The sequence below is a fragment of the Ranitomeya imitator genome, chromosome 2, assembly GCF_032444005.1.
Source record: "Ranitomeya imitator isolate aRanImi1 chromosome 2, aRanImi1.pri, whole genome shotgun sequence".
Taxonomy (NCBI): Eukaryota; Metazoa; Chordata; class Amphibia; order Anura; family Dendrobatidae; genus Ranitomeya; species Ranitomeya imitator.
Genome location: NC_091283.1, coordinates 597,947,511 through 597,959,777, shown reverse-complemented (window position 1 = coordinate 597,959,777; position 12,267 = coordinate 597,947,511). Strand labels below are relative to the sequence as shown.

Sequence of the window (12,267 nt, the reverse complement as noted above, 5' to 3'; positions counted from 1 at the left end):
CTAGCGCAGATAGAGCAGCTGCTAGCTCTATCTGCGCTAGCAGTGACGGACCCGGAAAAGCTGCAGCCTGCGTCTCCGGGTCTGTCACTCAATGACGACACATCCCTAGCGCACGCCCATTGTGGGCGTGCGCTAGCGATGCGTCCGACATTGCAGTCAATGGCGGCCGTAACGGACTACGTTAGACCGCATTTATGCCACGGTGTAACGTAGTCCGTCTAACGGACTGCCTTGACGCAATGTGAACCAAGCCTTAAGGGTTATTTATACTTTTGTAACCATTCATTGTTACATAGTAACATAGTTAGTAAGGCCGAAAAAAAGACATTTGTCCATCCAGTTCAGCCTACGGTATATTCCATCATAATAAATCCCCAGATCTACGTCCTTCTACAGAACCTAATAATTGTATGATACAATATTGTTCTGCTCCAGGAAGACATCCAGGCTTCTCTTGAACCCCTCGACTGAGTTCGCCTCCTGTCTCATGTATATAATCATAGTAACATAGTAACAAGACTAAAACTTGAAACAACTTTACATGTAGTCTTATTTAAAGGGAAATTGTCAGCAAGATTGTGCTCAGTAATCAACAGACAGTGTCAGGTTGGCACCGTTATACTGATTAAAATGATACCTTGGTTGATGAGAGATTTTTTTTTTCCTCTAGCAATATGGCGCTGCCGGTGACTGAAGTATCATCAGCCATTTTCAAACTGATTTTTTTTTTTAAAGAATCTATGAATACCATCAAAGAAAAGAATTAAATACACATTATAGATGCAATCAGGCTACAGTGCGCCCCTGCAGGTGATTTTCTTTATATTGTGCTTGTGATCGTGACCATTAGATATTGCAGTAAATATCTTCTGATATCTAAAGTGTGCAATTTCTCTTGCTTAGGTTTTGAACAAAAGGATAGCAATACAATCTCCTGTGACCTAGGAAATTTTGAAACTACCTTAAGGAGATAACCCAGATCTAATTACCATATCCTCCAAAACTTAACTGAATGTCCCTTCAAGGACAAGAAAACTTCAAGATTAAAAGGGCGAAACCTCGCTCCGCATCAGTTGGTTTAAAAACATATTACCGGTAAGTAATATCCATGTTTTTCAGTCACCCATGACAGCACCATGAAAGAATTACAGAGAATTATTTATATCTTAGGGAGGGACCACAACTTGTAGAACCCTTCTTCCAAATGTGAGGTCAGAGGAACCAGACAGATCCAGCCTATAGTGTTTATAGAAGGTGGATGGAGAGGACCATGTGGTCGTCTTACAAATCTGGTCAATGGTGACATTCGCCTTCTCCACACAGCATGCCGCCACGGCTCCTTTGGAATGGGCCTTCAGACCTTCTGGGATGGTCCTACCTGCACTGACATAAGCTAGCTCCATGGCTCTGTAACCTCTAAATACTGCAGCAAACATCTCGTAACATCTAGGGTATGTAATTTTTCCTCTTTAGGATTGCTAGGGTTAAAATAGAAAGATGGTAATATAATCTACTGTGAAATTTTGTAACAACTTTAGGGAGATATGCAGGGTCTAACCTCAAAACTACCCTATCCTCCAGAACCTGAGTATAAGGGGGATCTGCTGACAAAGCATGGGTGTCGCTTATTCTGCGGACTGATGTAAAGGCCACTAGCAGAGATGTCTTTAGTGAGATTATCCTATCTGAGGCAGAATGTAAAGGCTCAAAGGGGCCTTCTGTTAATGCTGTCAAAACTAAATTTAAGTCCCATGGAGGGACTCTACTGGCAGAAATTGATCTAGCTCTACCACAGGCTTTGATAAACCTGGTGATCCACCTATTACCTGCTAGGTCACAACTGTATAGCGCCCCTAGGGCTGAGACCTGCACCTTAAGGGTGCTCCTTTCTGAAAGAATTCTAGGATAGATGTTAAAGTGATCTCCACCCCCGGATCAGCCCCCGAGGAGGATAAGAATTTTTTCCAGGTCCTTCCATAGATCTTTGTGGTTACCGGCATTCTGCTACTAAGGATAGAAACTAACCTAGCCGAAAACCCCTTTTCCTCTAAAATAGACATCTCAAATTCCAGACTGTTAAATGCTCCCGAACATCTGGGAATGGAGAAAAGGTCCCTGGGACAGAAGATCCTGGTCCTCAGGGAGAACCCACGGTTTCGAGATTGACATTGCTTTCAGCCAAAAGAACCATGGCCTCTTGCTTCATCTTCCCTGACTTTCTTCAAGACTGACGGGATGAGGCAAACAGGGGGAAAAGCATAGAGTAGTCCAAGGGTCCATTTCATCCTGAAGGCGTCTACCATGTAAGGGTTCTCTCTCAGGTCCAGAGAACAGAATTTTCGGACCCTTCTGTTCTTCCTGGAAGCAAAGAGATCTACTTGAGGAAGGCCCCACAATCTGATTGAATACAGTCTTCTTTAGAAACCATTCTCCCTAGCTTAGCGGTTTGCGGCTTAGGAAGTCTGCCTTTAAATTTTCTTTTCCTATGATATGCAGGGCCGATATTGAGAGAAGATGCTGTTCCGCTACTATAAACACCCGTTTTGCCACAAACATTAGTGGACAAGAGCAAGCACCGCCTTGGTGGTTTATATAGGCTACTGTAGCCCGATTGTCGGAGAACACCATCACATGTTGGCCCCATAGAAAAGGCAGCAGCTCGTTTTTTTTTTTTTTTTTTTTTTTTAAATCTGATAAAGTTTTATTAAGGAAAAACAATTCTAACAAATGACATCAAGCTATTATTCACAGATAGTCATATTTTTATGCACAAAACTCCCCCCTCCCTCCCCCCCCCCCCTTCGAGACCCCCTTAATGCCTTCCTCATTTCCCATCCGATATTCCTTCCCCAATCCAAATACAATTGTATAGTATGAACCTCTTGCAGGACTCCTCTACACCCAACCGCACGCCACTCACTGCTGCTCCCCGGGTCCCTGCACACTCCTTAGTGTGATTTCAGCGTTCGGTGGCGCCTCAGGTACCAATATTTAGGGAGATTGTGGCAGGAGAGCTCCACCGCACTTCCTTTCACATCCTGCGCTAGGCCATGCCCCCCCAGGCAGCAGCTCGTTTAATGCGGTTTCCACTGCGAGGAGCTTCCAGTTGTTTGAAGAGGCTAACTTTTACTCCTTCAACCAATGTCCCCTTTACCCAATGGTCGTCTAGGTGGGCTCCCCACCGCTTGGGACTGGCATCTGTCGTAACCACCCTGGATACATCGTTTACCCAGGGAACCCTCCTCGGTGCTGAATTTATCCCTAGCCACCATTGGAGAGAATGGATCACTGCTCCAGGAAGGATCAGCCTGCCTTCCAACTGTCCCTGCAAGATCACTTCATTCACTAGGACACACCACTGTAGATCCCGTGTATGGAACTGTGCCCATTTGACTGTTGGAATACAGGAGGTCAGAGAACCCAGCAAGAACACCGCTTTCCTGAGGGACATCTCTGGATTCTCTTCTTCTTTCACCGCTGATTTACTGAGGGTTCCCCATCAAGTACAGGAAACCAACTGATGCGGAGAGAGGAGCCGCCATTTTTATCCTGAAGGTTTCCTGTCCTTGAAGGACGGATCTCCTCTCTCGTGGTGCCATCATGGGTGACTAAAAAAATAGATTTTTTATTAATATCTAATACACTTTAATACATACACATTAAAAAAAAAAGTTTTTTTTTTTAGAGAAAAGCCAACAAGTTACACATCAATGTATACTGTAAAACAGTAAAAAATGTATATAAAAATACAAAACTTTTTTCCAGCAAAAAAAAAAAACCCAACAAAACCTTATTTAGTCTCAACAGGAAATTAATTAAAACATTATAGCTGTTGCGGTATTAAAAGGGTTGTCCGGGCAAAAAGAGAACTTCCCCAGAGGCTAAGAGCTGTAAAAATGTCATATGATTGTCCACATTGTTACCCTACACCTGTGTAAAGATGAATAATGGGGCTGTCCTTTACTCAACTCGTAACCATTACTTACCTGTTATATTGTTCTGCCGCTCAGGTGAGCGCCACCAACCTTTAATTCCTTGCACGGATGAAGTGGTGTAAATGCAACAAATCACTGGCCTAGAGGGCCCCATACACATTAGACTGCCACCGACATGGGCACGCTCAGCTGACAGTCCAATGTGTATGGGATGTGTTACAGAAGTAACAGCCACCAACTGCAACAACGTCGGAACCGTACTGCAACAGAGGACATACAGATAGAGAATATACCGTATATAAAAGGCTGGCTTTTAAGCCAATAACACACACAATGAATATCATTGTCCACATCCTAACATTGTGCAAGCACAAAAAGCACATGGAAAGCAACTAAACACAATATAGATTCTGTAGAAAACAAGCCAAGCTGTTCCACATACAGATTTCATCAGGGCCGGGAGTAATGTACTCATAAATCACCTCTGCTCTTGGAGAGATGAGAATGGGGGATGGGGTGGCGAGGAATCTAATCAGCGCCAGAAGCATCTGTAATCAGTATGCCCTGGGCACGTGCTGTGCCAGCGTAGAGTTTCTAAAGTCCTTCAATAAATACACAAATTGAGTCTCCAAGTCTTAATTTTATTTCACTTACAAACAACTGGCTAACCACTGTGCACGGTCAGGGCCAGTATATAGTCACAGAGCAGCGAGGTTGTGCTGGAGTATATAACTCCGCGTGCACCTGACCACCCTATACACGGGACGGTCAGAGGCACAAGGTGTGCCTGCATTACCTTTATTGATAGAAAGGCAACAATTGCCCCTTTTAACATGCCGATGCAGTACAGACAATGTCTTTCTGGTAGTGAACCCTTTATTTTCCAGAAAGAAGACAAGGCACTGTTAAAGAGGAGCTGTCACCAGCTCAAAAGTGGCCACTTTTTGCTCATATTGCTCCTGAGTGTTCCCGTTTTGTTTTGTTCATTTTAACAATCCACCACATGGTTCCTTAGATATGGGCCTTTACACTGGGATAACCTGGTGACAGGTTCCATTTAATGCTAATATTTTAGGCGTTTACTAAGGAAGTGGTGCCCTCAAGATTATCTGGGAGCTTGCCTTTAGGCTGCTGTGGATTATTACACTACGAGTTATGCCAGCTTGGTAAAAACCATAAAAATTAGCATTTTAAAGGCTTACATCTCTGGAAGTGTATGGAAGATTTAAAAAAACCAAAAAAAAACAAAACAAAAACTGATTAATCAGGAGAAATTGGAATAAAAATAAGGGCAAAAACTGGTCATTTTTGACCCGGTGAGAGGGCCCTCTTTAAACGGTTTTCAGTAAATAATTATGATTTCTACCTAATCATTACAGCATAGGATATGTCCGGGGAGAATGAGGCCGGCCCCAGCGAACTTGTGGCAGTACATAAGACAAAGGCCGTGTGTGTCCAGCACATAACCGCCTTGCTCAGGCCATGATGACCACGGTTTGTAATGCTTACAGGTTAACATCAGTCAGGATTATGTTGGCGGTGACATATATAAAGCAGGAGAACGCCCAGAGGAGAACAAACCACACCCAGCCTATTTGTTTAAAAGGAGACCGGTGCTTGTTACTACTATCAGGTCCATACACCAGGGCAGAGTCCTTGCGACTGCAGAAGACGAGAAACGCTGGAATAACATACTGGATGCCATTTCCTGCATAGGCGCCCGTGACGCTCACTAGAATTTCTAGGTGGTTTGTACAAAATGCCACAATGATAGGAGGCACCAGCGTTATGAGCGGAAACACGACACGGTCCACAAGCCAGGGATATGTGCCACCTTCCCGATGAAAGAGAGTCCTCCAGTTGTTTCGCAGCGTGACAGCAATGATGGGGAAATTGGTGCTGATGGTGAAAACTGGGAATAATCCGAGGAAGTAGCCAATCACCGTAGGCACAAAGGGGCTACTACATCCGCTGAAGTTAAGAGTGTACATGTCCATCAGGCTCCCGGAGGAGAAGCAGAATATAGCTGTGAAGCAAAGAAGGCTGTAGAAAGACAGGACCAGTATGTAGTCCAAGAGCACGAGTCCGGTCAGGTGTGTCTTCCTGGACACAGGTGTGATCAGTGAAGGCAGAGAATGCTGGCACATGAATGAATACACGCACACCCCAAAAAGATTTCGGATCCCCGAGACATCGGCCATAGGGGGTTTACCTTCCCCCTTGCCTTCGCCGATCCGGATGAGTGCCAGCACGATCATGATGATGAAAGCTGCAGAGAAATATAAAATAAAAGGGGTTAAGTTATGTGAATGACCCGAGTGATCTCGCTTTTATGATCGGAGGCCTTTCTGGCATGCGCCCAGAAATTATACTGTGTGCAGGCGGGCAGTCAAGAGTTAAACTGTTGTCTTCAGGATTTATGAGACTGACTCAGATGAGAACAAAGTGGCAGTAAAGCTGTGAAAACTCATTACCCGCTTCATAAATCACTGGGAGAAGGAGGCCCCTGACACTACCACCTCTCCTCCCCATAGTGCTGCAAGGACAGAGCCCCCTCTCTACCAGTGTGAGCAGTAAAGGGTTATGAGCAGGAGTTGTGTGTGTGTGTGGGGGGTTTCTTGAGCATGCGTGGACCATGTGGGTGGGTGGGTGGGGTGGCTTGTGACTTTTAAACGTGATCTGGTTTATGGATTTGCTAATCTCCATTTGCCTGCAGGCGCTCAGAGCGGGTGGGATGCGAGTAAATGGATTTGTAGAGCATTGAAGAAGGAGTGGACAGAGTTTTCATAACATTCCGTTCTCAGAATGGGACAGGCAACTGCTCATCACGGTATATTTTATTTAAGCTTAATTCTGAACGCAATCAACAATGTAATGTCTGGAACTTCATTCTTAAGGCGAGGCCACAAGGCACAGCTAATCGCAGGGCTGAAATGGCAGGTATTCTAATTCAATCATATTTATTATTACTCTTATTGGGTTTCCTAAAATTCAAAGCTAAATAACTTCTTCTAGAGACCAAATCAGACAAGCACTAGTTTATCATGCTCCAGGTGACGAAGCGGATTTCCCCTGGATTTTACAAAAAGAAAAGCTGTTAACATTATTAAATAGATCTTAGGCCCCCTTCTTATGTCCTTGTTAGCAGTACGTGTGACATTCGTTTTTTTCACAGATGCCACGCGTACTCAAATAGCTCAGGAGTCCTTATTTCAGGGGCTTACACCAGAATTCTGGCGTAAAAAAAAAAACCCTCAAGTCGCAAAATGTTTTAGCAACTCCGCAAAGTTGAGCAAACCTATTGCGACCTTTTGCTTTTATCAGTCTTGGCAACTTACACCAATACGGGCATAGCTTGGACAGAGCGTGGCTACACTCATAAGTCAAATTCATGAAAAGTACATTTAATCAAGACATTTTTTGACAGCAGCACACATCAGTTAAGAGATGCCCCTAATTCACTAAATGCATCATACTCCAGCCTGACTGAAAGCTGCAGCTTGTACTGAGCAGGGTGAGATCTCAGCAGCAGGGAAGAAGGACACGGAGGGGCTGTTAATCGGGCTAATTGGGCGGTGAATAGCTTAACTTTCAAGAAGTATTCTACACCGATTCTGACATGGCTTTTCCAAGTAATGACACCAGCCTCATAAGTTCTGACAGATTTATTTAGTAATGTTTGTAGAATGAATTGTGAAATCAGGCAGCAGATCCTGACAGTATCAGATTTGACAAGGCCATTTCAATAGCAAGATTATTTAAGACTGGATTACCGTCTTTATCTATACACAATCGGTGGAGAAAGATTGACCTTGATGGACCTAGGTCTTTTTTCAACCTATGCAACCAGGGCTGTGGAGACAGTAAGCCAAACCTCCGACTCCTCAATTTCCATGACACTGACTCCATCAAAATGGGCTCCGACTCCACAGCCCTGTATGCAACTATACTATACATATGAATATCAAATGAAACTGAAGAGTACGATGGCCCAATAACACTAAACAAGTCTGTATAACTATTCCCAGTAATCTGGCATCTATTTAGCCCATAAGCCTTGCCAGTTGCCCTACTAGCCTCTCGGCCCTGCCAAGGGCGCTCACACACCACACTGCTTTACTCCACATGACGGGCCCTTTAAAGGGAACCTGTCACCCCGTTTTTTCAGATTGAGCTATAAATACTGTTAAATAGGGCCTGCGCTGTGCGTTACTATAGTGTATGTAGTGTACCCTGATTCCCCATGTATGCTGAGAAATACATTACCAAAGTCGCCGCTGCAAACTCGGCTTTGGGAAAATGGCCGCCGCGATCTCTAATGCGCACGCGCGGCATCCCGCGGCCATTTTCCTGAAGCCCCGTGCAGCAGAGCACTCCATCTGCGCACGCGCGGCCCCAGGAAGATGGCCGCCCCCACCGATGCAAGGGATTACAGCGCAGATCGCGCGCTGTGTCTTCACGTGGGCGCAGGGAATTCGGAACTCTGGACATGCGCACACCACTACGCCACCAACGGAAAGCTGGGGAAGAAAAGAGCGTTGTGAACACGCCCACCTGACCAGACCAGCCTGATTGACAGGCGAAAACGGCGACTTTGGTAATGTATTTCTCAGCATACATGGGGAATCAGGGTACACTACATACACTATAGTAACGCACAGAGCAGGCCCTATTTAACAGTATTTATAGCTCAATCTGAAAAAACGGGGTGACAGGTTCCCTTTAACTCCAGGCTTAGCATTCACAACGACAATCTTATTAATAACAGCGGCGATGCAAAGAAATGCCATAAATGACGACCGGTATGTTGTTTGTGTAGACGAGATTTATTTCTCCTGCATAAACGAGAATATGATAATGTCACACATTAATGCTGGTTTCCACCACTTACCTATCCATCTCATAAGTGACGTCAAGATCTGCAGATATTTGGTCTTCTGCACATTAAAGAAAGTAAAAGGGCCGAGGAATAGAGTGAACACCGCCTAGAAAGAAAAGAGTAAAACTGAAATTACATCAATGCCTTAAAGAGGGAAGGTCACCAGGTCAGGACTAGTTTTGGATTTTTTTTCCTGCTGCTCCCCCGATTTCATTTTGTTCTTTAACCCCCATACAGCTCTGGAGATCTAGTCCTTTTTTTATTTAGTGGGTCTCCTTACAGGGGTGGTCCTACTCGGATATATGGGTACTCGGTAGCACTTTTTGCTCCGACCCTTTGTGGATAGTCACTTGTTTGAATGCATGATATACAACACAGGGAGACAACCCCAATTCCTGGCTCAGTGATCACAGCCTCGAACCAGTGATTTGTTATTCCATATGTCTACTTTTCATTAGCTCGGTCTTTCTAAACCATTGTGTAATACACAGTTAAACAGATGAACTCCATTTGTCTGGCACACGCAGTCAGAATTGTACTTAATAAATTGTTTATGCAAAATACCTGCATCAAAGCCAATTCTGTATGAGACTCGACTGCCAAGTGACTGCTCCATTGTACAATTCTCAAACACATATGTAAAGAGTCTAACGAGAAAGCGCCAAGCTGGAGAGGTGGGATAGCCTTACAGGGTTTGCACTCGGCCAGCTCCACCAGTCCTATAGGTCAAGAACAAAGCAGGGGGAGCATGCCGGACCCTCACTCCATTCAGGTAGGTCACTGTAGAGACTAGAAGTGTTTTTTCCACACAAATGTTTGGGATAGGTCAACAGGACCAAACATAAAATGGTAATCAGGGGTTATCCAGACACAGGAACTCCCTCTGGTATAAAAAAATGGATATTGATCTCTTTTTGCACTTTTCATAAGCCTCACTTACATGTCACGACAGAATCATGGGGAAAAACCCAATTAAACGGGCATTCCCATCTCCAAGATATAATAACAATAGCAAATACAGCCAATTAGAAACACAGTATAGTTCTTCTGATTAGCTATGTCACATATCCCATAGCTTAGGTACCGATGGTTATGACCACTAACTGCATGCCACTATATGAGTGATCGTAACCATGGATACAATAGCTGCTGCAATGCCCTGCACATGGGGTAAGCAACAAAGCGAATCAGAAGAACTATGCTACATTTCTAATTGAATAATTTGTTAATATTATTATATCTCATACACATTGAGATGGAACGTTATTTGTATGAATCAAAACAACTTCACACATGAAGGTCAATTTAGAATCACATATCTCTGAATGTCTCCAGGGATCCTAAAATCTATAATTAGGAAGAATAACTTGCCAGATAGATCCTGTAAGCATCAATCCGTCTGATGTTTCCCCAACAGGGGTCGGTGTCATTTCTTTCTCCCGCTTGAGTTCCACATGATTCATTCCCCGTAAAACTGAATAAGGATAGAAAGTAACGTGATTAACGCTCTATAGGATGACAGACAAATGCCGACGTCCCCATGATGGTATAGTGAGGGCATCAGTTCCGCTAGTCACTGGCATACCAGAAGGCTGGTGAGAGCATTGTGACAAATGGCCCGTACTGCACGACTATGAACTGTACAGCATAGATGTAATATATGGGGCAGAGGTAATGGAGTCAGGACATTAACCGTTCAATAGGACGCAGTTTCATCTATTTTCTGATCGAAAAAAAAAAAACCCTAAACACTTCTCACATAAAAGGGATTACCAGCTCCTAAGAGGATTTAAGGCCTGTTCAGACATTTACTCCAAGCGAAAATATATGGAAAATAAAAATGCTGTAAGCTGGATGTACAGAGCCGGAAGTTTAACTAGTGATATTCTGTATGGAGTCGTCCATGGACCATGAAGGTGGTGGCAAACCCTTATTATTTAACAAAATGTTTATTTTTTTTGTATATTTTCCCCTTATATGCCATGATCCATAACTTTTTTTTATTATAACACCATAGCTGTATGAGAACCTGATTCTTGTGAGATGAGTTGTGATTAGTGATGTGCGTTATTAGTAATAGAGTTGTATCCAGCCCAGCCACAGGTAGCTACTATGGACAGTTAGGGTTAACTGTTGGGACTAGCCCAAAGTGGGAGGGGCTTAAGCAAAGGGACAGAGTGTTTCTTGACAGGAGGGCAGAGCGGGCCTAACCTCTAATAGAAGCAGACCTATGGTCTGACTAATCAGATGAGCCGCATGAAGTGGGTGGAGATCGAGGGAACAGACAGCATAATCCAGAATAGAGAACAAGAAAAGTGATAAAAATTGTGAGTGATTCTCCAGAGATGGGATCTGGGGCAGGAAGCCTAGAGGGACGGTTCCGAGTTGGCAAGTCAACGGTTTTACTAACTATGTTACTATAGTCGAGGGGTTCAAGAGAGGCCTGGATGTCTTCCTGGAGCAGAACAATATTGTATCATACAATTATTAGGTTCTGTAGAAGGACGTAGATCTGGGTATTTATTATGATGGAATATAGGCTGAACTGGATGGACAAATGTCTTTTTTCGGCCTTACTAACTATGTTACTAACGGTAACAGGACAGATCAGAATAGGGAATGTGAGATGAAGAGAGTGCCAGATCCAGTTGAAATATTTTTTTTCAGGATAACAAAAACTGATTGCTACTGGATCCTCTTTAACGGATGATTACTGGACACGTGAACTTAGCCTAAGAATAAGTTCACCGGAGCAGTTAGGGTATGTGCACACGTTGCAGATTTGCCTGCGGCTTTTTCTGCACTGAATCTGCATCTCTTGGCAGAAAACGCAGGTGTGTTTTTCATGCGTTTTTGAAAGCTAAATAAAGATGTATTATTGACCAAAAAAAAAGATTTGTGATGTAATTTCTTGTCCAACCCACACTCCATTACACACACAGATAGATATAGACAGACAGATAATAGATAAATATAGATAGATGATAGAATAGATAGAAAAGAATAAGCTAGATAGATGACAGATAGATAGATAATATCTTTCGATCTATGTATAGATCTATCTGTCATCTATCTAGCTCATTCCTTCTATCTATTCTATCTATCATCTATCTAGCTCATTCCTTCTATCGATAGATGGATGGAAGGAATGGGACAGATAGATAGAAGGAATGAGATAGATATATGAATAGATCTATCGATCGATAGATGTATATAGATATATGGAGAGAGAGAGAGAGAAAGAAAGAAAGAGATCACACTGAACGCACACCGCGATCTCCAACAGAGAAGCAGGGACCGCCAGGAGGGTGAGTATCGGCCATATTCACCTGTCCTGCGTTCCACCGCTGAGCGCCGCCATCTTCCCGGTCTTCGGCCTGTGACCTTCAGTTCAGAGGGCGCGATGACGCGCTTAATGCGCGCCGGCGCCGCCCTCTGACTGAACAGTCACAG

General features: G+C 43.8%; 2 protein-coding genes across 2 annotated transcripts in view; one reads left to right on the top strand and one right to left on the bottom strand.

Annotated features, from left to right (window-relative positions):
- Positions 1-4,555: 4,555 nt before the first annotated feature.
- The window catches only part of TMEM104 (transmembrane protein 104), a 40,506-nt gene continuing 32,794 nt past the window's right edge, over positions 4,556-12,267 (bottom strand). Inside the window, exons 8-10 of the mRNA XM_069752363.1 lie at positions 10,186-10,288; positions 8,827-8,920; positions 4,556-6,204 (exon numbers count right to left, since the gene is read on the bottom strand). Of these exons, the coding sequence (XP_069608464.1) occupies positions 5,441-6,204; positions 8,827-8,920; positions 10,186-10,288 (961 nt within the window). The 3' untranslated portion in view covers positions 4,556-5,440. The remainder of the gene's footprint in view (positions 6,205-8,826; positions 8,921-10,185; positions 10,289-12,267) is intronic.
- Positions 9,456-12,267, top strand: part of NAT9 (N-acetyltransferase 9) — a 76,347-nt gene continuing 73,535 nt past the window's right edge. Inside the window, exon 1 of the mRNA XM_069752369.1 lies at positions 9,456-9,586. The gene's annotated coding sequence lies outside the window, so the exon portion shown is untranslated. The remainder of the gene's footprint in view (positions 9,587-12,267) is intronic.